The following is a 27,816-nucleotide window of genomic DNA, read 5'->3' as shown; positions in this document are numbered from 1 at the left end:
CTGAAGTGTCTGAACTACCCTCAAAATGATTCCCATCCTGATCCCACAGGCCGCAAGTTTAGAACTACCCTCCTCCACAAAGCCTGAGGTGTTTGTCTTCCCATCCCCAACCAGATAGCCTGTTTAACTCCACACGTTCACCAGTCTTACACTCCTAATGAGCAGGGTACCGTCCTCAGTCAATGTCCAACAGCCTCAGACCCTGGCGGTCCCCGCTATCTACCATGGCGGCCTTGCATCCACGTTCATCATCTGGCATTGTCCCGGCGTATTCCGTTCTGTCTCTGTTGCGTGGGGAATTCTCATCTAGCTCCCGTATTGCCCACAATACATGGCGGGGGGGGGTGTTCCCTGTCTTGCTGGCCCTACTGGTTGACATCCCTCAAGCCCTTCCCAGAACCTGGATTTCCCATCATTGAGGATCTATAGTTTCACCAGAAATAGTAGTGTGTGTTGGAGTGTCCACTTCCTGAGCTCCTGTATAACCTTGAAAGACAAATGTCTTTACACTTGAACCTCTCTGGTAAAGTTGGCGAACACTTAATTTTTGAAGAGTAGGAACCTTTCTGCCTTGCCGCCTGCAGAACCGCATCTGGGTCTTTGAAGTGCAGGAGTCTGGCTATCATCATCCTTGGATGTATTCCCAGCTTAGGCATTACTCAGGGCACGGGTTGGACGCTTTCTGTTGCAAAGTGCTGGAATAGCTCCTTTGTGGACAACCTGGAGATCACAAAGTCCTGATGAAATTTTCCACATTCATTCCTTCTGGTCTCCAGGTATCCCTAAAAAATCACACATTATTTCGGCAGTATCTGCCTTCTGTGTCTTCAGCACACAGGTGCAGCTGTCTGGTGTACTTCCTATTGGGCGATTTAGCTGTCTCAGTATGGTCCTTCAGAGTCACTTCCACTGTGGTTACACGGTGCTCACTCTTCTCTGTCTGCCCAGATTATAGGTACATTGAGTGCCATTGTGTACATTTCGATTTTCAAAGCCACCCTTGAGTCCTTGATAGCCTGAAGCATCCCTGTGAGTGTGGGCTGTGTTCCAGATCCACCGTGCCCTCTTCCCTGGGAGGGAGCACGGGAAGGGCAGGGGTGTGTGTCTGGGTTGCACATTTATCTAAGTGCTTTACCAGTTCCTGCTTGTGCCCCTTCTCGTGGACTATGGTGACTTGCTTTTCCGGTGGGACATTCTTATCTCCTGCTGAAGCCACTGTAGCCACATGGTGGAGGCAGAAGAATGGGGGTGGGGGTGCGCAGACTTTCACTGGCTGCCATCTGTATACTTGCCCTCTTGTTTTTCACTTGGCCGCACTCCACGAGGAATAACAGGAGGAGAGGAGTAAGCCAACCAATATTATAATGCCTTCTGTTTGCTCCCCTCCCCCTCCCCCAATGTCACTATTATCTCCTGCGCCCCTCCCATCCCTTAGTCTACAGCCTCCACTTGTCTGGGCCTGGCCGATCTTTGTTCGGGAGCTCACCTTGGTCTTTTGCTTCTGCTGCCTGCCATCAGCATCCCCACCTCCTCCTGTCCATTGTCAGCCTTTCTCTTGCCAGAGATGTGAGGGCACCCGGCACTCTGTGGGTTGCCCAAAGACTTCACTTCTGTGTCTAATTGGAGCCGGCTGCAGTCTTACGGTCAAAGGTCCTTCACCACTTAGGCGTGTATCAGGATAGGATGGACGGCTCCTGGGCTATCTGCCAGACCAACTGCTGCCCCATAGCCGGTCTGCCCTACTTGCAAGCCCCAGGAGCTGCATATATGTGCTGCTGGTAGGCCTCAGTGGCAGGAGCCCTCTCCTCAGACACCATGTACCCTTGGCATCCTGCCCACTGTCCCCTCAAATCGGTTTCAAGGGTCAACTGCATTTTCAATCGCGCCTAAATTTAGCTCTGAATTTCACATCAAACTGCCTTAATCGGTCAGTCAACCGAACCTGTGACTCAAACAGGGAAGGCAGTCAGCATTACAACCTTTCAGTAAAATGTACAGAAAAAGGTATTCCAGCTGCTTGTCCGGTTCAAAAGGCATTAAGAAAATTACATTACATGACTATTACATTAAAAACTGCAAGTTGGACTGTCAAATCCATAAAACACTGCTGTAGGAAAGCACACAGACCTATCAAAGTGCCCAGTATAAGCTGTTCAGGTGTTGCCATAGTAGTTATGACAATAATGCAGTTTAGCAGGTTGCTGTAAGATATCTAGAAAGCAGTTAAGATGAAAATCCTGCACATTGTTTACATTATCTATTTATTCACACCTAATCAGTTATTGGCTGAGAGTGAAAAAGCCCAAAGACCGGGATGTGCTTATAAACAAAAAGAACTATGGGTTCACAGTGTATTACTAGGAAATGCTAAACACATAGAAATCAGTGATGTTTATTAGTGCATCAGTATTATAGATGAGTAACTCATTTTGCCAATACCATTGCCAAAACAGTACTAGAGATCATGTTTCTTTGTAGTCGGCTACCCGACTGAAGGTTGATGGGCCTTATTATTTAAACTGTGCTCCTCCTTTATAACAGACTTTCATCCAACCTCCTGAGCCCAGGACTTGTGTGTGCATTCATTCTTTCATTCTTTATAGGAAAAAAAAGACTAACAACTCAAAAGGGTCATATTTGGAGTGCATATGAATGTTAATGAGAGTCATTTTTGTGCACTTGAGTATGTTCATAGCGTATTCTTAAACAGGAAGATGGCGATTGGTGTTTTAAAAGAAGTGAAGGACAGGTAATGCTAGAATTACTACAGTGAGTAAGGTCTGTAACCTTCTTAGAGCAAGTTTAAATATTCCTGAATCGATATGCCACTAAGCTGGACCAAGTAGAATTCAGCAACCATAGTCTCTATTTCTGGTTCTCTATCTTGGAAAAAAGAAATATGATGTTAATTCTCAACTCTGCTTGCTCAGGGCGACATTAGCCCCATGTCCAGCTATCCAACATAATGTGGTCTCACCATCCAACACATAGACTGTGGTTTAGACTTTGAGTACGCACATCCACATCCTACGTGTAATTAAACTTACATTCTGACCAAATTGCATGATCTGTGACCCATTAAGTATTAGAGGTATTAGCCCATCAGCTCCATTAAGAGGTCTACGCCTAATTGCACCCTAGACATTTTTTTTTTTTTTAGAGGAGCTGGGGGAGAACAAGTGTAAGCACTTTGTGAATCATAAGGGTTCCAAAGTATTGGTGTGCATGTAATGTTTCTGCATGATGTTACAAAATGTTTTCACCTGTTACATTTCTGTGCTTTTCGTAATGTAGGATTGCTGGATTGTGAGGACAGCATTTTCATTGTTTTTACCTCTCTTGCAGTGTCTTCCAATACTTTTGGACAACAAGCTTAGCCATCCTTTACTCGAACAGCTCCTGCCATCCTTGAAATATAACCTCCATGACACTTCTGAGAAAGTGCGCGTTGCTTTTGTCGATTTGCTGCTGAAAATTAAGGCTGTCCGGGCAGCTAAGGTATGATCAATCAGGCTTGGCGGGTAGGAGACTTAAAGCCTGCCAATTGTCTGCTCCTCGTTTATTTTAGTGTTGAAAAATACAGCTTTGAGTTACTGGAAACGAAGACGTTCATGTCATCATTTCGAGACCTATTACTAGGATTACCTTAGAAAGGTTTTCTGAGCACCCGGGATACAGTTGTCAAGAGCCGTTTTCTATCATTTTATTAACTGTTTTAGACTATATCAAGTGAGCATATGGGAATGATCTATAAGTAACGAAGTTATGAGTATTGGCCAAGAGCCTGCTGTTGTGTGATATTCTGATAAACCGCAGTAATGAGTATCTGCACCATCTGGAGAAACATTTCAGAGCACCAGTTTATCTCTTAAAATAAATAATCTTAACTGTGAGTCTTTAGTTAATATACCATTGCTGAAACTTCTATTAGCATTTCAACTCTATGGGAAATTGCATTTTGTCACATACTCAAGTGGTATGCAAAAAGGTTTGCTTTGTTAAGCAAAGTTGGGAAAAGACAAAAGAACGAAATAAGTTACAAATACTACAGAACAAAACGGAGACAAAACAGGTGCTTCTTTGAGGGAATACATTGTCATGATAACATTTAAAAACAAAACTGCACTAATGCATGCATTTTACTGAAATTCGTGCAAGTGTTTCGTTTTCATCAACATTGTTCACATGGGAACTTAACATTCTTGATTATACATCTCAACACAAAGAGGGAGAGGCTTTACTGTTAATGGTTTGACCAGTGCTAATCTTTGTGTGTGCCTTACTGCGATTCCCTCAGTAGAGTCTTGACACATTTCATTCATTACATTTAGAGAGGCACCCCTCTCAATAGTCTGCAGTTTTGAAGGATCTAGATCTTGATTAATAATAGTTCTGTAATAAAAAAAAAAGGCTAAATGTACTATGTCTCCTAAAGTTCACATTCCTATAGATTCTGTTAAAGACAAATGCGTAGATTATGCTTTCCTTCCTTTAGTCGAAAATACCAGCCAGGAAAAATGTTTCCCCATCCTACATTTCTGAAGTGGAATCTGGTTGTCTTTAGTAAGGATGTTGTTCTTTTTTGTTTGTAGCTAGAATAGTTTAGACTTGGGTTTTGCGTTATTGGTCTGTAGACTATTAAACAATGTATTATTCATGGATCCTGTAGGAAACTGGATTTCTTTGCAGATGCCCCCCCTCCCCCCCCACGTTTGCCCCGTTCAGAACTACTTGATGCTGCTTTTCGACTCTGATAGTGGACCGAGGCCTACTAATCAGACCTCAGTGACAGTGCTCTTTCCCCTAATACTAGTAAATTCTAATTGTAACCCAACTGGCATGGACTTTAGCATCCCTGGTACCTAGAGAATGAGTACGAAAGAGGGCAACTAAGGGCCATTCTTAGTGACCCACACACAAAACTACACACAGCCTGCTATTGCAGGCTGCGTGTCCAGGTGCAAACCATATTTGTTTTTTTTAATGACATGGCACACTCCAGTGTGCCGTGCCAAAGAACCTGCATGGGCTATATGTAAGTCACCCCTACAGCAGGGTGCATGAGCAGACATTATCCTGTGATATCTAAGTCAAATTTTAGACATTACAAGTGAACAGGGAAGCTACCTTGAGGTATGTATATGGCACTGGTCAAAACGAGTTTCCCATCTAGATAACGGCTTCAATGAAACCTATGGTGTTTAGTATCAAGCACCTCGTATTAATAAACCCACACTCATTCCAGTGAGGGATTTATTATTACATGTACCTAGAGGTACCCCCTTTAACCTAGTAGTCCTCTACCATCCTGGCTGAATGGTACAGTCCAGCCTGCCAGCATAGACAGATTATTGACCCACTGCAGGTGAGAACCCACATTCTCGGAGGCCAGGAACAATGACTGCTTAGGAGGAAGGTGTTCACACCTCCTCCAGCAGGATGACTAGTGATTTAGCATCTTTGTGCAGGACATTGACACTGCAAGAGCCTTGGACCGCTACACCCCGACACCTGAAAGTACCACTGCACCCAAGCCCCCTAGCCCAAATCAAAGTGGGCCAACAGTGCCAATGAGGTCCCAAGACCCTTGAGAGGTGAAGCCCGCCTTTTGGTTCAGCTGGACTGGTCACCCAGTCCTGACTAGCAGGCTCTTTTCCCAAGGACTGTTACCAGTTAAAGTGAATGTGACATCCGATGCTGTAAAGCACTTCTGCACCTGGACAACCCAGTGCTTCCCAAAGTGACTTGTTGATGGTGTCCTGGGCCTTGCCCCAGACTTACCTTAACTCCAGAGGAACAGCCCTGTAAGTCATTGCCAAGTACCCGTATGCAGTATATGTTTCTTTCCCATAAAAGAACATTAAGACATCGGACACTGAATAGCACCTCTGCATCCAGATGCCTCAGAATCGACTGAAGTGACCTATTGGTGCTGCCTTGGATCTTGCCCCATACTTATCTTAACTCCAGGAGAACAGTTCTGTAAGTTGTTACCGAGTTCCTGTATGCAGTATATGCTTCTTTTCCCATAAAATAACATTACTGCATTAAAGTCAATGCAAGTGTATTTGCTATTTACTTAAAAACTGCTAACCTAAAAATTACTTACCCAGTAATGAAGTTCTTGGTGTTTAAAAATGATATAAAAATGTGTTATTTTTCTAAATTGGTGTGCCTCTCTTTGAGTGTGTTTCTATCTGGACACTTAACACAGCGTACCACTTTTTCGTATACTATATATAAAGAGCCATGCTCCTACATACCCCAACAAAATACAACTTGAAACCTCGAGTTCACAGAATGTGAGGACTGCCACACATCTCATAACATTATTTCCCAGCTATGTTTTTAGTGTTATAACATTGATTTGTCTATTTTAGTCTACCTTCCCCAGGAGACTGTTTTGCAGTATTGCCCTTGTTTTACACCAAAAGATATTTTTTTTTCTACAGTTTTTCCTTCTACGTTTGATGTGAGTGAAGGTTATTGTGACCATGTTCAAATTAATACCACTCCCTCCCATTTGTTTTTATTCCTTAGCACTTTATGGTGTTCGTTATTTTTCCCCATAGTTTTCTTTTGTCACTTGCCATCCTGTGTTCTCCTGCTTGGCCATTGACTGGGACACAGAAATGTAACTACATTTTTTGTTGTTGTTTTGTTATGTGACTTAGGGCCGCACTGGGTGGCGGTCATGCTTGTGGGGTGGTTTGAGGTGTGCTTGGCGGTAAGGTGGGTTTTAGGGAAACGAAGCATTAACATCTAGTGGCTGAATTGCACAATGTGTAACCAGTAAACCTGGGATTAATCCCGGCTACTCCACTTTACCAAATTGTTACATCCTATGCAATTGTTTTATCCCACTTTCCCTCCATCATCATAATTAAGAGGACTTGAAATATGGACTTCAGGGTGCACACTGTACAAAACTTTCTATTGTTTGATTTATTGAACCATGTTGTTCATGTATAATATTAACCCGGGTCACATAACAACTGAGCTGCCTGTTCACTATTGTTGCCAGGGTGGGGGGAAGAATGAATGTTTCCATAGTCATGCTTAAAAAACGATCACTTTACAAAAAAAAATTAACTTCTCAATGCACTGATGTAATCTGATTTACTAAGATGAAACGATTCTGCATGTTAATAAAATACACTTTCTGAGTTCTCGAGACTTATTATATTTTTACACTTTTGCTGCACGATGTCTTTACAAATGAAAGTGTTCCTAATGTTAAGTGGTGGAAGACAACCTAGTTAAGTCCTTCTTTTTAATTTTAATAAACCTATGAGTAGATGCTACCCGGTTTAGTTAACTTTATTTAAATGTTGGTGCTAAATGGAGTAAAAAACAGCCCATTGCTGCTGCTGCTGACCAGGGGACCGCAGGCAAAGGCCTGGGGGGGCCGCATGTGGGCCACCCACGCCGTACTTTGAGTATCAGTCCTCTATGGTGACCATTGGTGTAAAAGTTTGCACTATGTTACTTTTAGACTGAAATCTATTGTATATAATACTCCCTTAACTTCTTCTCTTCTTTATGCATCTGAACAATTCTATAGTTTGGAAAACCCAGTCACTCTTTACCAATAACTTTGGATGAAACCTATTTTAGGCATATCTGGTAGGTGTGACAAAGATTGTTGAAGTTAGCTATAGGAACTCTGTTTATTGGGGTGGTTGAACTAAGACTGTTCTGTGGCCTATGATTGGGTGAATACATGCCAACTATGCCCATTATTAAATCTGCCTGCTTCACATGCCCATCTTGTGCCTGTGGTTGGGCTTCCACAGACTCCACATCATGTGACTGTGCCATTTCCTTGCAGTGAGTTGGCATCTGGGCCCAAGCCCAGTAATGTTTGTCCTCTGACCTTGGCAAAACGGAAATCAATAATCTTCTGACCCATCAGACTAAGAAGTATGAAGCATGGAAATAAATGTAAAAGTCACTATTTATTTGTGCAGGGCGCTCATATTTTCCTAGAGAGATTTTTATCAATAATGTAGCAATATAGCTACGGGTAAGGCAAAGAGGTTTGCAGCATGCAAGATGTAGATTTATATGCACTGCATACTTTTGTTGCCTAGTTTGGGATCCAGAATATTGCAACTTAGACAGAGAACATATTTTGAAGCGTCTTCTGTGCAGCCAGTGCCAGCCTTTTATTAGCTCATATGACAACCCCTCAAACAGGAAATGACGCGGGAGTGTTGATGAATTCTGTGCTCACTATAATAACCATCCTCCTTAAAACGACCTGCATGATGTCTACACATTTGTTTGGACATCAGTTAAGAGTACTACTTGTAAGGGCTCCAAATGTATATTGTAGCTCTGGCCTAATTCTGTGGTAGTGAGAGACAACCCTATGAAATCTTGTGACGCATTGCCAATTGAGAGTCCTCTCTGTTGATCTGGATAAGTGTGAGCAGAGATATCTACCAGACACTGTCTTTTGATGGACATCCACTGAACCTTGCAACACAAGTTCAGTACTTAATCTGAAAATGATCTTGTACTACACAGAAACCAAAGCTATTTAGCCTTGAATTTCAGGCTAGAGCATCAAAAATAAATTAGCAGAAAAGAATACCTTAGCACCATGTTACTGACTTATTTGTGCAAAGACAAAATACATACTGCTGCCCTCACCTCTTAAGTCTTGGCTTGTTGGCACCCTTCATTTCTGCACAGAACATGAAGCTCAAGATGCAAACAATCAGGAAGTAAGGGAAGGGGATCATGTTTGGATCAATTGCATCTCTCTCGCTCTCTGCAAGTGAGCAAGGTTTGGATTATTACATAGTATGCTCCCCTCCAATGAAACCTCTCCATAGCACATAGTACTTCATAGCACAGGATTCTCATAGAACATTTATGCAGGTGAAGGAGGTTGACCTTCTCGCTGTAACTGTTAGCATGACCTACAGAAGAGTTTTGATTCTTCAGTTACAACAATGTCTCTTACAACTAAAGTCTTGAACTGCTATTCAAGACCCTATTCATATTCTAGATCTTATGGAGCCTGGGTCTTTGGTATTACATAGTTCTTGCAAATTATTGATTGCTCCTGCTGTGTCTAGGTTAGATAAAGAAAGCAGGAAAGCAAATAAATGCTGTGAGCCCAGCACCCATGACCTTTCATACAGTCACCTCACAAACTTTAATTCATTATGACCAGTTCCAGTGGGAGGAGAAGGCAGACTTAATCTGGAATCTATTAGTACTTCATCAAAAGAAAACAGATGAAATTGTTTTGGCTTTTGTCAATCCCAGCATTCTTTCTGCCTTAGTTGTAGTAGTTGTGACCCATAATCATAAGAAGCATCATTCATACCATACAACAAGGTAAAGATGGCAGTCAAAGAGAGCAGAAGAATCAAACTGGATTCGAAAGGAGGATGCTGGACAGGCTGAACCATAGGCCCTTGCGGGGGGGAGGGGGCGGGTTGTCGATCAATAGCAGCGTAATATTTCAGTTCGATTTGAGGCATACTTGTGTCAGTGCATGTTCCAAAAGAAATCCTTAGCTTGGTCAAAGAGAATCTAGAGGAGGATGAAAGGAGGGATAATTTGTATTGCAACAAGTAAGATGGCTGTTTGTTGCATAGCAGCAGAAAATGCTCCCCACAACAGAAATCATGCAACACTTTTCCTTTAACATTTTGTACAAATGTATTGATGTGGTGTATGAGATTGTAGTAAAGCAAGCTGCTAGCCCAGCCTTTCCCAATAAAAGCTAAAACATGTTTCCATATGGAAAATAAGCCTTCACTAACTTTGAAGTGCTTTTTTTTAAATTTTATTTTTTACATTCCATAGCCCTACTATTGTTCATTCTTGTAGACATTGGCCATGCTGTATACAGGGGGCTTTTCACCTCCTGCATAGGGAAAAGCAGCCCTTTAGTCTGCTACCTCCTTTCGATTGCCGAACCTGCAAAGACTTTATTTGTCTTGGAAGGCAATGCCCTGGGCTCAGTCTCAGTCTGATCGATAGGGCAGGGCCTGAGAGAGAGCCAATATCATGGGCTTCCCGTCCCATGTTAGGGCATGTATCAATCCCTGTGCTATTAATCATACTCTGTTAGTGATTACAACCCCCTGCCATGCCAAAGCATTGGTGTGTGGAACAGGCCATTGCCAGGTACATATTTGCAATGGAGAAAAAAATCCTTGCTTGCTACCAGGGGTGTATGCAGGCTTTTCTGTGTCCGGGTTCTCTGTCTCACATGATGTCCTCCAGTTTGATAAAGATCTGTCACATGTTGACCCCTGTGGCAAAATATATATATATATATATATATATATATATATATATGTGTGTGTGTATGTATATATCTATCTAGCTCAGCCCTCTAGACCCCCCCCCCCCACCTCTTTGGTTTGTTGGAGTCCTATTTCTCATTATGGCATCTGTCCATGGCTTGATAGTGATCATTCTGAAAGCCATAAACAATAATGCCTGAAACATCTTTAAATGATTTTTGGTCTAGCACTGGCTTTTGTTTTTAACTTCAGATGAGCTTTTGAAAGACCTTTTCAAGAAGCACTTTTTATTTTAAATGTTTATTTATTGGTTTTAACTTGGTAATACCACATACTTTCAGAATGATGTACATTCAGTTGTTTAATTTTGAAATTCTATTCATTTATACACAGTGCACATCAACGATCTTTTCTCCAGTTTAACCACTAAACAAAGTGACCTGGGGGGCGGTCTTATGAACTAGGATTTAGTCTGTCTTCATCTCCGATTGGTCTTTTAAGTTTTTGGCTTTAGACATGAAAGAAAAATTCCAATTTAGTTGGTATATTAAGTTTGAGTGTGAATTTCACCAGACTACTGCGTGATGGCCTCTTTTGCTTAGCTCAATGCTAGTACATGCTTGTCTCTCAGCACAATGTATTATGACATGTCTATCATTTTTTTCCATTCTGCTTTGTTGTAGTCATTTGTATTGCTGAAGCTTGATTTTAGTTGGGACTTATTTAAAGCTCATTGATGTGACAGAGGAATATATAACTTTAAAAGTGTCCTATAACTCACATCCAATCTTTAAACTCTAATTGCTTGCCAGATGGCCATGTGTGTATGTATGAATATGTATGTATGTGTGAGTGTGTGTGTGTGTGTGTGTGTGTGTGTGTGTGTGTATATATATATATATATATATATATATATATATATATATATATATATATATATATAGTATTTCTTTGTACAAATATGTATAATAACTATTATCTTAAAATATGTACATACTCTTTAGGCCTGTTTAATGTTTATATTACGGTGACGTGTGTGTGTGTGTGTATGTATATATATATATGTATGTGTGTATATTCTACATTTCATAGATCATTACATAGTTTCGATATGTTGTTTGATTAGATGTTTGAGTCCGTTTATTTTATCTATCACAATAGGTAAATATTATCCTAACTATCTGCAACAATTTCACTTGAAATATTGAGGAAGGATAAAATAATGTTATAAAAGTACACAAATTAACTGTAAATAATGCAGCACTTGAAGGTCTGTGTTTCTGCGATACAACTTAAAATCTCAATATATTATATTCCTTACACATATATTTCCTTACTATGTAATTGTCTATCTACATATTTACAACTTTAGTCTTACTGTACAAGAGAAAAAAAATACTCTCTTAAAGGCTTTACTATATCACCATCACTCTATATCTCAATCAACCTATCCTCTTTCTCCACTCTGGCTCATTCCAAACTCATTCTACTAACAACCCTACTAAATTCTCTCTCATGTATCTCTCCTTTGACTTATCCCAAAAACCTTTTTACTACTAAGATCTCCCTAATCCCTTTCTACAGACTCTTTCCTCCTCCATCTCACTTTACTTATCCTAAACCTCATCTTACTACTATGATCTCCCAATTAACACTTCTGGATTTTTCCCTCTTCTATCCCTCCATTATTCTATCCCTCCATTATTCTATTCAATCCAACTAACAGACTAACATGTCCTCCACTACAAATTAACTCATACCTCCCTACACTAAAACTATACTCATATTTCCCTATATTAATTCACCACTAATCCTTTTGGGTTCCGGAGTAGCGTGGTACTCGCCGAAAAGCTCTTCAATGCCTCGTCAGGGTTAGTAGCGCTATACAAATACACAGTGACAATTATGCTTTGGACTTTCATCTTAACAATGCAAATACCTTTCATCATAGTTGCATCCAGACGATATACTTTCTCACAGCGCATTCTGAGTTTTTCAGTTTTTTGCTAGTATTTCGTTTTCACTGTGCACCTTGTATTCTATGAGCAAACTTTTAGTTCGGTAAGAACCATTCATCAGCTTTCATAGTGAGATTAACATTTCTTCTTTGTGCTTTTTTTGTCTCTAGGATGTTACGATATCCTTTTAATTTATTGTAGAATCTGTTTCATATTGAGTGGATGACGTGGTGTTTTTGTGTTATTTTGAACTGTGAGAGGTTTGCCATAAAATAAAGCCTAATGAAACTAAAGTCGCTCTGTGGTTGCTTGTGTTTCCTGCTGAAGGGGACCTGGACTGGCAGTTTGTGTTTGACTGTTCTCTTTGGAGAAGCAACAATTTTGATTTGCACGTCTAGTTACAGTTTAGAAAGGCATAGTGGGCAAAAACACAAATTTGAATGCAGCCCCAACTAATTGCCTGGATGAAAGCATTCAACCCAAAATTCCTGATGTTAACCAAAACCTTTTCATTTCCTTTTTTTTTTTTTTTTTACACTTTGGGCCTCATTACAATTTTGGCAGATGGGATAACCCATCTGAAGAACTTCCGAAAGGAAGGTTGCCGCCATGCTGGCTACCTCTCTGCCGTTCCCCATTATGACTTTTCCAATGAGTTGATGGGTGAAAACCAAAGTTTACGCCTGTCAGCCCAGCAGGAAACTGTTGGCAGCATTGTCGCCGGCTCTTAGTGCTTACTGTCTGCACTGGGAGGGTGCTGGGAAGGGGGCCCCTTGTGGCCCCCTACACCTGTTCTCCACCAGCCTTTTCATGGCAGTGATACTGCATGAAAAGGCTGGCGCAGAACCAGGTCATAATCAGCTGGGCGGCGCGGCATGCAGCTCTGCTTTGGCTGATTCCGACCTCTGCCACCGTCAGCCCGTTGGGATCACTGATCCCTGTGGTGACGGCAGTACCCTGGCGGTTTGATTGCCAGGGTCATAATGTGGCAGTCGGACCTCCACAGCAGCAGCGGTCCTGACTACCAACGTGAGGCTGGTGGTCTCAAGACCGCCAGCCTGGTTATCAGGCCCTATGTACGTACTTTTCCAGGCTTTCAGCCACATTTCTTCATCCACTAGTATTCTTTAGTGTCAATCACATTTTACTCCCTCCCATCACAGCATATAGATGAAGCATTGTGTCAGGCTAGTTCCACGATTAATTAGTTTCTCTGTTAATGATGACATTATATGGAAGCACAGTATTATTACCCATAGAAAAAGTAGTCCCTTTAATGCCTCAGACATGTAGCCATTGTGTGCTTTAAAGTTTTTTTTAATTTCAATGTTTATCTATCCTTTGCAGTTGTTTGGCAGATTCACAGGCACTAGTACCCATCTCTCCACCATGCCTCACATTCCACATGTGTTTCTTGCAATTGTTCTCTTTCCGAATGGGATTGCTACTCATTAAAAATGGCCACCCTAGCATGCTTGTAAAACTTTATTGCGGAAACATTTAAAGACGTCCACCTGTGTGAGAAAAGCATGCTCATGCATGGATGGGTCGCTCAGAATGTCTTTTGTAATAAAAGCTTAGAAATTTGGTTTAAAAAAAAAAATAATAATTGGGAAAGCCTACTGATTGGCAGTCAGCACCAGGCCTATAACCTTTAGCAATGCTTGTTTACATTGCGTTTATTTTTCTAAATAAAGGAAGCAAGCATTCATCACCCACCCGTTGACTCTGCATGAAGATACGCTTTAAAACAGTGGTTTCCAACCTTTGGTCCGGGGACCCCTAGGGGTCCGCAAAGCCTTCTCAGGTGGTCCGCAACTGCTTAGAAAATTAACAAATATTGACAAATTAGGTCCCATGCTTCCAGTAATGACTCAGTGGGGGTCCCCGGATTCCAATGATGATTCAGTGGGGGTCCCTGGATTCCAGTAATGATAAAGTGGGGGTCCACAGAAGTCAAAAGGTTGGGAACCACTGCTTTAAAACATTTGTGGATCACTTTTGCTTTCCAGATTTCAGTAGGTTTTGATTTTCTACTGCACTAAACGGGTCTTGCTACACTGGCCAGTTATTTGATGTTCATAAACCGTTAACTATCCTGAGTTTTCCATAGCCATTTGCACTCATTTCATTGCCCTATTCTTTGTTTTTTAGTATTAGAAATGTTTTTTAAGGATTTTAAATATTAAGCTGTAAAAGTGTTTTAGTTCGTTTTTCAAATAGAAACTGAATTCTGTCATAAAACAGTATATCTAAAAATGGGAATTGCCACACATGCACAAGTGAACTTCCTGTAACACATTTTAGAATAAATGGGTAACAGTGAATAACAGAGGTATTTTTTATCAAGTGATTCTGATTAACATCAAATAGACAATGACAGCAAAACTAGCTAGAGGTGTTTGTGATCTCTCAGAAGCCCTTGGTGAAGAACATCTCAGCTATTCACTGTCACTTATCTGCAACTCCAGGTTATTCATAGTCCACATAAATCATCTGCCTCTGCTTTGAGCCTCTATGCTGGGATAGAGCTGTCCTAGGGGAACCATACACGACATGGCCTATCGTGCATCGTCCCCATTTTACACTAGGTCTCCAGCCGCCCACCCCCACCACCTACCAGTCATTGTGTGCCTCCTACTCAATCCCGCCCTCCCAAAAAATACTCTGCGTTCTCTTACCCTCCTGCACCACCCTCAGCATTACTCTACCACCCACTCCCCACCTGAAAAAAAAAAAAGAAAAAAAAAAAACTGAATCCTTCCCACACCACCTTTGCTTCAATTATCCTCTACCCCACCCAACCATCTAATTCGCCTGCCACCCACCCACACCCCTCTTTGGCTTTCCTCCGGCTTAAAGCAATGCACTTTGGTCAGTGGAGCAGGGAGCCAGTGCCTCACTAGCAAGCGCGCTCATAGCTCTGTTAAAGCAGTTTGGAAATACCTTCCAAAGTACAATCATTGGGAAACCACCTTTGTGTGCCACAGTTGCTCTTTCATGGAGGTGAAAAAACAAATAAACCTGGTTCTGTGTAAGAGCTAACGTAGCAAGCATAGCTAAAGAGAAGTGACACACAGAAACTACTGCCCCCCTGTAGCTTGAAACATAAGTTTGGATAGTGACGTGACAGCACGTTGTCAGAACAATAGGGTGTGAACTCATAAGTACCTCTTCTCATTTTGAAATATAGCGCCCTTTGTATACCTGAAACTCTGTAGAGACTTTAGTTATGCGTTTTAAAATGTGTCTTATGTAAATTTGTAGTTATCACTGTTTTTCTGTCCCTTGTGCAGTTCTGGAAAATCTGTCCCATGGAGCACATTCTAGCCCGCCTTGAAGTCGATTCACGCCCTGTGTCCCGGCGTATTGTAAACCTCCTGTTCAACTCTTTCTTTCCTGTTAATCAACCAGAGGAAGTGTGGTGTGAGCGGTGTGTGACGCTAATACAGATGAATCCTGCTGCTGCCAGAAAGTTTTATCAATATGCTTATGAGCATACTGCGCCGACCAACATAGGTACGTTTTGACAAGAGGTAGGGGTTTTGCAGTTCTTTGTATGTTTAAGTACTTGTGGATGTCTGTCAGTAGACTTACATAAAGGCTATGTTCTTGATGTAAATGCAAAAGCCTCTTTAGTAGAGAGACTCTTAAAAACAAACATAACAAGGGTCTGTGAATATGTTATGCACTTTCAAGCCATATAATATGCAGCTATAAAACTAGCCCCTAGAGGGCGCTGCACTCTCAACTGTAGAGTAGAAGGTCCCGACTTGGGGGTGCTTTGGAAATAATTATGAAAATTGTGGGCATCCTAAATCCCCTTTAAATTAGTGTCTCAGGCCGCTTTGTTTAGTAGCACACACCCTGTCGCCCTTTCTCTTTATTTTAAAAAGGCCCTCTCACACTAGGAAAAGGGAGTGAGGGGAAGGCCACTGTTATTGAGGGGTGGGAGCTGGGTGGGGTGACAGTGCTCCCCTTTCTCCTGTGCTGGTTAGAAGCCCTGAGATGGGGTCCTGGGTCCCTTGTTTCTTTCATGGGGCGGGACGGGCGGGTAGAGAAGGAGGGGAGGCAAGGTGGTGCTTTTCTCCATCTTGTCTTGGCCGTGAGGAAGTGGAGATGATGCATAGAGGGGTGACGCATGCAGGCATACTCACCAGGACAAATTAATCATGCACCGGGCCGTGGCCCACCCTGGGGTAATTTTTTGAAGATGCATCAAAGTCCCACACAATTTGATGCCATAATTCAGGTCCATTGGACCAATTTGGACAATCCTGGATTCATTTTACTCCTGTTGGCGAGCTCTAGGTACCAGGAGTGATTCCAGCAGGCCTCTTGGCCTCAAGAGGAGTGAACTTTGCTGGAAGCTTTTTCCACGGACTGCCTGTCCCAGCTTTCCTTCTGGTCTTTGTCTTTGTTGCTTCTCTGCTCTTTTTGGGGTGCAGGAGGCCAGACCTTTCCCCCAATACCATCTCAGAGGGGCAGCCTCACTGGCACTTGGAGAGACACTTAGTTTTCCTGAGGTCAACTGGGGGTAGAGTCATTAGTCCCTTAGACCATCAGGAGTATGTCCTTTCAATTGTCCATAGCTACACCCTTTGTTGTGATTCCAATAAAAAAAGCACCCTCTCTCCTTTGTGCAAGAGTTTTTTTTTTAATGGGGGTGGAAGGTTTTAGAAGTTAGATACCCCTGGCAAGTCCTAGGTTGCCAAATTACCCCTCCATCACTGTCCCAACCATCCTGCGCAGCATGCTGAGACGGTCCAAGATGGTGCCATCCAGGTGTAACTGTTCACATCTCCATTGGGGGCCTCAGCTTCTCCCCTTGCTGACATTACTGCCAAGGCCTTTCCTCCCAACACTTCAGAGTAGCCCTCACCAGTGTTGGTTCCAGTTGTCTGGACTTCCTTGTTTGTTCAGTGGCCCTGGGCTGTACCCAGCCCGATGCAGTGGGACAGCTAATTAACAGATGCACATTTTCTTCCCCACCCCTTCCTCCTCAGGAATTGAGGGAAGCACTGTTAATTGCATCATTTGTATGGGGAGCATTGTAATTACCTTGGCCTTTCAGTGTGACAAAACTCCTGGGCTCTGATCCCGAGCTGAGCCAGAGACACATGAAAAATTCTGGCAACCCATAAAGTGTGCATATTTCTGCTTACTCCCCGCTTGATATCTTGTTGGACTGTGTAGATCTAACAGGAGTGAAACTGCACTCTAAGGCAGATTTCCCCTATGTTTATAATTAAAATGTTACTGGAAGAAAAGCTGATCATACACACTTTACCTGTTTATGCCCATTACTATTATGAGGCCTACCCTGCAGAGTCCCCTGGCACCAAGCTTCCTGTGTGCAATTACTGGGCTGCCCAAAACGGTAGTCTGATATGCCTAGCCCGCTCATGTGCACCCATGTGAGCATGTGTTCGCTTGTAACCAGCCAAGTGCCTCTTAACCCTTGCTGTGTTGCAGCTGCGTTATATTGAAATGCGGACCCTGGTAGTAAAAATCTTTATTGATTTTTATGAAAACAACTTGATAACCAGTCGCGTTTACATCTTGGCATGTACTCACTGTTGGCACACCAGACAGCGTATGGATATAACATTCTCTTCACACGTTGTATCCCCCATGGACCTTCACACTGAGCAATCAATGCCATACTTGAGGTTATACATCACAATATCAGAGGACCCCCCCCCCCTCCATTTACCCCACACTTTGTTATTTTGCTGGTCATCCCCTCATTTCATAGACTAGCTTTTCCTGCTGTGCACACCAATCTACCCCTCGTCTTCACTGGACGATTGTGGGCACTGTCTCCGATCTCCAGCTGGCAGCTATATATATATGCTCCCCACTCCCTCCAGGACACCCAGTAGGACTGGCAACGGGGCTGTCTCCAACTCACTCCCCAACACTCCGAATATTTTGTTGTTCACTGCCCGCCTGTAGGTCTCTATACATGGGCAGGTCCACAACATGTGATAAAAGTCGGCATTAATCTGTGAGCAACGGGGGCAGGCAGAGTGGGGCTGATAACCTGCCCTTTGCATTTTATCAGGGGTGAGGTAAGCAGCATGCAGGTAGTAGGTCTGTACTAAGCGAAGGCGGGAGACAATGGCCAAGCTCCTCGGGACCAATAAGGCGTCACGCCAGTCCTCCTCCTCCATCTGCCCCAGCCAGCCCTCCCATCTCTCTCGAAGGCTCGTGAGCGGCCTCATCGTGTTTGTGACCAGAGTTTGATATATTTGGGAGACTCTGCCCAATCCTTTGCTTTTGCTGGACTGAACTCAGGGAGGACCGCTTCAGCCTGGATATGGGTGTGCAATGCATGCCCGAGCTGTAGATATTTATGGAACTGGGTCTTAGAGAGTGAGTAATGTTGTTGCATTTCCTGAAAGGAGAGCATGTTAGTACCCATCCAGACATCTCCCAGGAGCAAGATACCTATTGTATCCCAGTTGCGGAACCCCTCCAGAGCGGAGACCGCTCAAAGCCATGTTCCCTGCCACAGTGGAGTTTGTTGTACTACCCTCCACACCACAAGTACCATCTTCATCACCTCGTGAATCTCTTAAGACGGGGGGCTCCATACAGTAACCCAATGAGTTTTGGGAAGCCCATTGTCAGTAGTTCGAGCTGGCATGCTGGGTCTGGACCCCCCAAACCAATCATTAATTACCAACAGCTGCGTGGCTAAATAGTAAAGGTGCAGGTTCGACATTACTAGCCCTCCTTTGTGAACTCCCCGCTGGCATTTGTGTAGTGCAAGTCATGGGTGAGAGTTCTACCACAGAAATTTACGCGCTGCGACCTCCATATCCCGAAACCACTGCTTGGGTAGCTGATTGGGAGAGTTCTGCAGAACGTAAAGGAAGCAGGGCAGTATCATTATTATTATATATAGGGCAATTCTGCCCTTAACATTCAGGGGTAGGGTTTGCCACCTTCGGATGTCTTCCTTCACCTTCTGGGTGAATGGCGAGATGTTAAGAGACCATGCCAGCTCTGACAATAAAGCAGCAGTAATACCCAGATACCGGAAGCTGTTTCGTTGGATAGGTATATTGTCCTGCCAATCGTAGCAATCTCTCACTGGGTGCAACAGGACCAGTATAGATTTATCATGGTTCAGTATTAGGCCCGAGGCTTCAGAGAACAATGTCAATAATTGCAGACACCGGGGCCCGCTCTTGGTTGGGTCTGTTAGATAGACAAGTACGTCAGCGTACAATGCAATGCAGTCCTCTCGCCCGGTGGGCCAAGCCCATCCGCTAAGTAGAGGGTCTTCTCAAATGATTTTCGCCAGCAGTTCAGTCGCTAGTGCGAAGAGGAGTGGGGTTAAGAGGCACCCTTGGCGGGTTCCTCGGCGAATAGGGAAAGGACCTGAGATCACTCCATTCACCTGTACTCTGGCAGTTGGGTTGGAGTAGAGGAGCTGCACCATCCTTTGATATCTAGGGCCTATCCCTGCTTTTGCAAGCACTTGATAGAGATACAACCAATTGACAGTATCAAAAGCTTTTTTGAAATCTCAGTAGTAGCGCTAACTGTGGGGGTAGAGAGTGATGACAAGCCACCGCTGTGTAAAGCTGCCGAAGGCAATGGCGAGTGCTTCTTGTTGCCATGAACCCACATTGATCTGGGTGGACCAGGGAGGGTAGTACTCTTTTCAATCTGGTAGCAAGTATGGTAGAGAGTATTTTAAAAGGGAAATGGGACGGTAGGCAGAGCATTGTGTGGAGTGCTGGTGGGACTTCGGGATCACGACAATCTCAGCTTGGTCGAGGTCCAAGGGAAATTTTCCTGCTTGCTCAGCTTCAGTATACAGGTGTCGGAAAGTGCCACTGTTGCTATGTCGTCCCCATCCTCCCCTCCCCCCCCTCCACACACACACACACACACTTTTTGCCTAGTGTTGATGCCAACTGTGATTGAAAGTGTCCCGGGACCCTGCTAACCAGGCCCCAGCGCCAGTATTCTTTCCCTAAAACTGTACCTTTGTTTCCACAATTGGCACAACCCTGGCACACAGTTAAGTCCCTTGTAAAAGGTACCCATGGTACCAAGGGCCCTGTGGGAAGGTCTCTAAGGGCTGCAGTGCGTATTATGGGACCCTCGGGGACCCCTCGCTCCGCACATGCACACTGTCTTACAGCTTGTGTGTACTGGTGGGGAAAAAAGTAAAAGCCGACATGACACCCCTTTCAGGGTGCCATGCCCAGAAACCAATGCCTGTGGCACAGGTAAGTCACCCGTCTAGTAAGTCTTACAGCCCTAAGACAGGGTGCACTATACCACAGGTGAGGACATAGACAATGTAGGGGTACATTGCTCATGCGGCTAAGTCCATTCTTAGACATTGGAAGTGCAGGGTAGCCATATTGAGTATATGGTCTGGGAGTTTGTCACTACGAACTCCACCGCACCATAATGGTTTCACTGAATACTGCGAAGTTTGGTATCAAACTTCTCAGCACAATAAACCCACACTGATGCCAGTGTGGGATTTATTGAAAAATACACACAGAGGGCATCTTAGAGATGTCCCCTGTATGTTAGCCCAAGTGCTAGTGTAGGACTGACCTGTCTGTGCCAGCCTACCTCTTCCAGACGAGTTTCTGACCACATGGGGTGAGTGCCTTTGTGTACTCTGTGGTCAGAAACAAAGCCTGTCTTGGATGGAGGTGCTTCACATCTCCCACTGCAGGAACTGTAACACCTGGCGGTGAGCCTCAAAGGCTCAAGCCTCGGGTTACAGTGCCCCAGGGCGCTCTAGCTAGTGGAGATGCCCGCCCCCCGGACAAAGCCCCACTTTTTGCAGCTAGTCCAGGGGGAAACTTAGGGAAAACAGTGAGGAGTGACTACCCCAGCAAGGACCACCCCTAAGATGTCTGAGCTGAGGTGACCCCTCCCTGCAGAATCCTCTATCTTGATTTGGAGGACAGGGACCAATAGGGATAGGAATGTGCCCCCTCCCCAAAGGGAGTGGACACAAGTAGGGTGTAGCCACCCTCAGGGACAGTATCCAATGGCTACTGCCCTCTGACCCCTAACGCGCCCCTAAATCTAGGATCTAGGTGGTAGTGTGGTCGAGCAGTAGGCTTATCAGAGGGTAGTGTTAAGCATTTGTTGTACACACACACAGGCAATAAATGAGAACACACACTCAGAGTCTTAACTCCAGCCCAATAGGTTTTTAAATAGAAAAATATTATTTTCTTAATTTATTTTAGAACCACACGATTCAAATTTTAGGTAAGTACATAAATTGTAAGGTACTTCACACAGGTAAGTATAGAACCTTGATTTAAACAGTCGGATACACAGTTTTGGCAAAAATGGCAATAAGCTATTTTCAAAGTGGACATGCTACAAAAATCAACAGTTCCCGGGGGAGGTAAGTATTGGTTAGTTTCTCAGGTAAGTAAAGCACTTACAATTTCAGTCTCCTGGGCATAGGCAGCCCTCCGTTGGGGGTTCAAGGCAACCCCAAAGTCACCGCACCAGTAACACAGGGCCGGTCAGGTGCAGAGGTCAAAGGAGGGCCCAAATAACATACGCGATTATGGAGAACAGGGGTGCTCCGGTTCCAGTCTGCTAGCAGATAAGTACCTGCGTCCTTGGGGAGCAGACCAGGGGGGTTTTGTAGAGCACTGGGCGGGACACACACAAGCCCACAAAACACACCCTCAGCACCACAGGGGCGGCCGGGTGCAGTGTGCAAAGTAGGTGTCAGGTTTGTCGTTGAAAACAGTGGAGGTACCCAGGGGTCACTCTGGCGATGCAGGCAGAGCACAGGGGGGCTTCGCATGCCAGCCACCGACTGGGCTAGGATGAGGGCCGCCTGCTGGTCACTCATGCACTGGTAGGTGGTTCCTCTCTGTCATGGGGGCTACGGGTGCAGTGCTTGGTCCAGGCGTCTGGTTGCTTTACCAGGCAGTCGCGGTCAGGGGGAGCCTCTGGATCCTCTCTGCAGGCGTCCCTGTGGGGGTGCAGGGAGGTTGACTCAGGGTGTCCAAGTTGTTGGAGTCGCCTGCGAGTCCTCTCTGCGGTGTTGGTTGTCCTGAACTCGAGTGCAGTGTCTGAAGACTTGCGCTTCTGGCGGGAAGTTAGAGTCTCTTTAAAGTTGCTTTCTTTGCTGCTGTTTGTGGACAGAGGTTCTTGGTCCTTTAGGTGCAGGTCAGTCCTCAGAGTCCTCAGAGGTCGCTGGTCCCGCTGGATGCGTCACTGTGCAGGTTCTTTGAGTCTGGAGACAGGCCGGTAGGGCTGGGGCCAAGTCAGTTGTTGTCTCCTTCATCTCTGGGGGGCTTTCAGGTCAGCAGTCCTTCTTTCTTCAGGTTGCAGGAGTCTGATTTCCTGGGTTCAGGGTCATCCCTAAATACTCAATGTAGGGGTGTGTTTAGGTCTGGGGGACAGTAGCTACACCCTCTTTGAGCCCTGAGTGGAAGGGGGCACATCCCTGTTCCTATTGGGGGAATCCTCAAAAACCAAGATGGAGGATTTCCTAAGACAGGGGTCACCTCAGCTCAGGACACCTTAGGGGCTGTCCTGACTGGCAGGTGACTCCGCCTTGCTTTTCTCATTATCTCCACCGGACTTGCCGCCAAAAGTGGGGGCTGTGTCCGGAGGGGCGGGCATCTCCACTAGCTGGGATGCCCTGGGGCACTATAACAGGCATGAGCCTTTGAGGCTCACCTCCAGGTGTTACAGTTCCTGCAGGAGGAGGTGAGAAGCACTTCCACCCAGTGCAGGCTTTGTTCATGGCCACAGTGACAAAGGCACTCACCCCATGTGGCCAGAAACCTGTCTGGTTGTGGTAGTACTGGGAGGAACTGGTCAGCCTAGTACTGGTGTTTGGACTGGTATACAGGGGGCATCTCTAAGATGCCCTCTGTGTGCATTTTTCAAGAAATCTCACACTGGCATCAGTGTGGATTTATTGTGCTGAGATGTTTGACACCAATCTTCCCAGATTTCAGTGTAGCCATTATGGAACTGTGGAGTTCGTGTTTGATAGACTCCCAGACCAAATACTCTTTATGGCTACCCTGCACTGACAATGTCTAAGGTTTGGCTTATACACTGTAGGGGCATAGTGCTCATGCAACTATGCCCTCACCTGTAGTATAGTGCACCTTGCCTTAGGGCTGCAAGGCCTGCTAGAGAGATGCCACAGGCAGTGGGCTGAGGGCGTGGTACTCTGAGGGGAGTGCCATGACGACAGTCATTTTCTCCCCACCAGCACACACAAGCTGTGAGGCAGAGTGCATGTGCTGAGTGAGGGGTCCCCATGGTAGCATAATACATGCTGCAGCCCTTAGAGACCTTCCCTGGCCACAGGGCCCTTGTTACCAGGGGTACCAGTTACCAGAGACTTATCTGTGTGCCGGGGCTGTGCCAATTGTGGGAACAAAGGTACAGTTTAAGGAAAGAACACTGGTGCTGGGGCCTGGTTAGCAGGATCCCAGCACACTTTCAGTCATAAGTAGCATCAACAAAAGGCAAAACGTTTGGGGGTAACCATGCCATGAGAGGCATTTTCCTACACCTATCTTTACCAGAAGTGGTGAGTGATCAGAGATCCCATGTGGGAGTAGCTGCTCACCTGCAACTCAGCCAACGTCTGATGCTGGCATGAGAAGGAGGTTCATTCTTGCGTGTGTTTTGATGTGCCACTGATGTTTGTGTGTGTGTATTGCCTCACTCTGGAGTGCCATATCTGCCACACATCAGAGGATCAGACCGTCTGCCCAACGACACAGCTGCTTGGCTCGGACGATCCGGTGCACCAGTGGTATCCGTATCCGGGCACATTACAGCATTAAAGTCGCCCCGCAAGATGCTAAGTCCCGGTGGAAGTTGCCCTCGTTTCCTGGAGGGCCTTTAGAAACTGTTCCAGTGTAACAGGGGATGGGGGGCTTATATTTTTTAGGAGATAACTAGTTTTGGCATTTAGTGTCTCTGATAAAGTCAGCATGGTATAATACCCTGTCGTAGCTGCCTGCAGTAGCATAGGGCATCGTGAGTCCAGGAGATGTGTTTCTTGGAGTAGTAATACAGAGGGAGCTAAGCGGCGGAAAGTGCCAAACAGTGCAGGATATGACTGCCCTAAGGGGTCCCGACACGCATGTAGGAGTAGCAGTGAAAGGCATTTAGATCTATGTATGGATTTTGGTCCTCATAGGAGGGGGCTCATGAGCAAAAAGTCCAATTAGGGGGAACCATACGCAGGCAGTAAACTTGAGGGAATGACCTGTCCACCAGAAATTAAAAACATGCCTGAAACATAACTGCTGTACTTCTACTGAAACTTCATCCAACCCCCCCAACAGCCTCCCACCCCTTACTTCCATCACTGAAGCATCTGTCACCCAAAAACACAACTGAAACCCCAAAATCAGAGTTCTGTAGTTGGTGTGGGATGGTGTTGTCGGAGTTCTGCAATAAAGCCCCCCTCCTGGACCTCCTATTTATCATGAGGTGTCACTGGGGTGCAGTGTCACCTTTTATACTCCATATAAGGGAGGGAGATTGACTAAGGCGTCAGTTACTTGGGTCGTTATGTTCCGTCCCTCCTCTGAATGGGTGGTCAAAGCCGGCCCAGGGACAGCCAAGGGTAACCACTGAGTCAGACACAGATATCCGGGTCTCCTCACTCTGTTTCCTGCGGTGGGATCAGGTGCACCCCGCTTGTGCGTCAGACCCAGCGATTCATTGCGTCTGGTTGTCGGGGAGCCCCGTAGACTAATAGAGAGTTCCTGTCTGACAACCTGATGTTCTACAGTGAGCCACTCCCAGGCGGCTTCTGGGGTGTCAAAGAAAAAGGATTTTCCACTGAAGAGGACTTTGAGGCATGCAGAGAACAACGGCGTATACGACAGCTGCATCGCTCTGAGTTTTTGTTTGACTGCTTCATATGAACGGTACTTGTTCTGCACCTCTCACGGGGCCTGGGTGCCCAACGATCTGTGAGGCCGTTCTCTCGCAAACCATGAGGACAGCGTTTGCTCTGGCATCCATGTCTGGAGCCACTGGAATTCGGCAGTCTGGTTCTCTTCTGCATCTTCAGGGAATACTACAAAGCGCAAATTATTGCGCCGGGAGTGATTTTCTGCATCTTCGGCTCTGTGGTGGAGTTCGCCAGTGCGCGTCGACAGTTGGGCCATCTTGGACTTAAGTTTTGTGATTTTGTCCTCGAAGGTTGAGACCCTATCCTCTGCTTCTTTTATGCGGCCCACTGCTGTCCTGAGGTCCTGTCGGAGGGTGCCCACATCCTCGTGCACTTCTCCGATTTTAGTCTCAACCAATTGTTGTGATGACCGAATCGCCTGGAGGATAGTGACCACCCTCTCCACTGCAGGGGGTCCCCAGCCTCTGGGCACTATTTCCGTGGTGGGTCGGCAGAGTGGCGTATTGGTCGATGCGCTGCTGTGAGGCAGGTGGCTGCTTATTGAGTTTGTCCTTCCCCATGGCGAGTCCTGAGGAGGTCCCCGTGTCAATGATGTCCCCGTCGATCCTGCCTCCACAGTGTGGGCCAAAGCAACTATTGTCCAGAGGACAGGAGCCGTGTGTCAGCGCTGTCTGTGAGGCCGCTTTGGCACTCGGGCGGCCCAGACCGAGGGGCGTCTCTGCGACATTTGGTGGACTCGAGGGTAGAAGTGGGGGAGGAAAGTCCGGTGACCCTCTAGGCGAGTCGTCTCATGTACTCACTGCTCTTATCCTGGTCTGTCGCCTCGCCGGGGACTCCCCGGGTCCTGGTGTCCCCTCTGCTTACGTGTTTCGCGGCGGCAGGGGTATGCTAAGAATGTGGTTGGGCTTCGGCGGCTCTTCCTACCTACAGCCCCGGGGTGGAAGGCACGACTTGCCATTGCACCCCAGGCCGCGCTTGACCCACGCTCTCACCTCCTTAGCGGCGCGGCCTGGTCATTCCATTCGAGCAGATCTTCTCAGGCCTCAACCCCAGTTTGTCCCTGACCTAGTGTCTGGCTTTGTCTGGTCACCCGCGCCCCCTGTCAGCTGTTTCTGCGGTCCACCCGGCCCTTTCGCCCTCGGTGTTCCGCCTGGGCCTCGACCATGCCTCTGCTCACTGTGGGTCGGGATGCTCACGGCCTGGGCTCTGGCTACGCTGATTCTCCTCTCCACTGCTGTCGGCTCAGTTTTAAGCTCGATCTTCTGGCCCGCAGGTACGAGGCAAACCACTCCACTCTCTGGCCTCGCCCAGGCGCCCAGTCAGCTCGACCACCCGGCCGGGTTTTTTTTGCGATCGTTGAGCCCTTGGATCTCTGCACTTGTCACAATCCCCTGGTCATGTCACGGGTGGGGGGCACAATTGATGTGGATTGGGTGTCCCGGTCAGGATACTGGGCCTTTTTTTAGGGCGGATGACCGAGGGGTCCGTAGCACTCTTAGAGTGCAACCGCCATCTTCACACCCGAAGCCACACCCCCAGTAAACACTGTTTACCATGTGATTGCTGTGGGCGAGACACAAGTAGTGAGGCTCACCCACAGTACTACAAAGTCCTAAACCGGGTGATCAAAAAAGATTTTTTTTAAATCTGAGCATACTAAATGGGTGGAACCCATTTTGCAACAAAATACAAGTAAGAAACTTTGTTAATGTTGTGGGAAAGTGCCCCTTTGTGTATGTCACCCCCCCACCACACACACTTTTAGCCCCCCAGTGCTGATGGTTATGACCCTTTTAGTGTACTGGAGCCTGCTAACCATGCCCCAGTGATCGTCCTCTCTCCTAAAACTGATTTGTCGATTTGGTAATTTTTTAATTGGCATAGACTTTACCCCCTAATAAGTCCCTAGTAAATGGTACCTAGGATATTCATGACATAGGTGGGAAAGGGGTCCCAAAGGCTGCAGCCCAGTTTGTGCCACCCTGGGCGACTCAACCAAACTACTGATAGCAGACCTGCCATTGTAGACTGCAGGAGCAGTGCAAACTGCTCGAGTTCGACTGTGCTGTCACCATGAGTCAGCTACCCCTAAGGAAGGCCTCAGCAGCCTAGGAGACAGGGTTCATTATATTTAAGGTGCAGGCATGTAAGCATGAGCTTATATGTCTCTATAGTGTCTTTTCTATTAAGTACACTAAGTGATAGAATGTCCCTATGATAACATGGGACTTGCACCCGGGCAGACCCGGGTTGCTAGCTTCATTATGGTACCACCTATATATGTTGGTGTCAAGCAATGTGCCATCTCTTCCCCTGACACACATCTGTTGTCAAGGGATAGCTGGCATGTACCCAGGAGGCACTTTAGGGGTCACCCAGCTGTTTGCCCCAACTTCTTTGTGCTCTGGCTGGTCAGCCTGCACTTTCCTGTGATGACTTCCACCAAGACAGGGTTCTGACCTCCTGCCGGATATTGTAGGCACTCCCAGGCGTAAGAGACAAAGGCTGAGACAGGAAGGAGATCACACCTCATGCCCCCAGCCGGGCTAGTGCATGGGCACTTCAGGATGGTGAGCTTCAAAGGCTTCACCACCCCGATAGCCATCTGTGATTTCCTCCATAGGAGGAAACAGCCTTTCCCTTGTCCCAGGCACATTTGCTCATG

The 27,816-nt window shown here is 45.8% G+C and overlaps 1 protein-coding gene across 2 annotated transcripts in view; it reads left to right on the top strand.

Annotated features, from left to right (window-relative positions):
- The window catches only part of NCAPG2 (non-SMC condensin II complex subunit G2), a 269,347-nt gene that overhangs the window by 88,106 nt on the left and 153,425 nt on the right, over positions 1–27,816 (top strand). For both annotated transcript variants that reach the window (XM_069211162.1, XM_069211164.1), the window contains 2 exons: positions 3,346–3,498; positions 15,529–15,751. In XM_069211162.1, the coding sequence (XP_069067263.1) occupies positions 3,346–3,498; positions 15,529–15,751 (376 nt within the window). The remainder of the gene's footprint in view (positions 1–3,345; positions 3,499–15,528; positions 15,752–27,816) is intronic.

The sequence above is a fragment of the Pleurodeles waltl genome, chromosome 10 (genome assembly GCF_031143425.1).
Source record: "Pleurodeles waltl isolate 20211129_DDA chromosome 10, aPleWal1.hap1.20221129, whole genome shotgun sequence".
Classification (NCBI taxonomy): domain Eukaryota; kingdom Metazoa; phylum Chordata; class Amphibia; order Caudata; family Salamandridae; genus Pleurodeles; species Pleurodeles waltl.
Note: the sequence above shows the minus strand (reverse complement) of the source record. Positions and strands in the feature narration are given on the sequence as shown.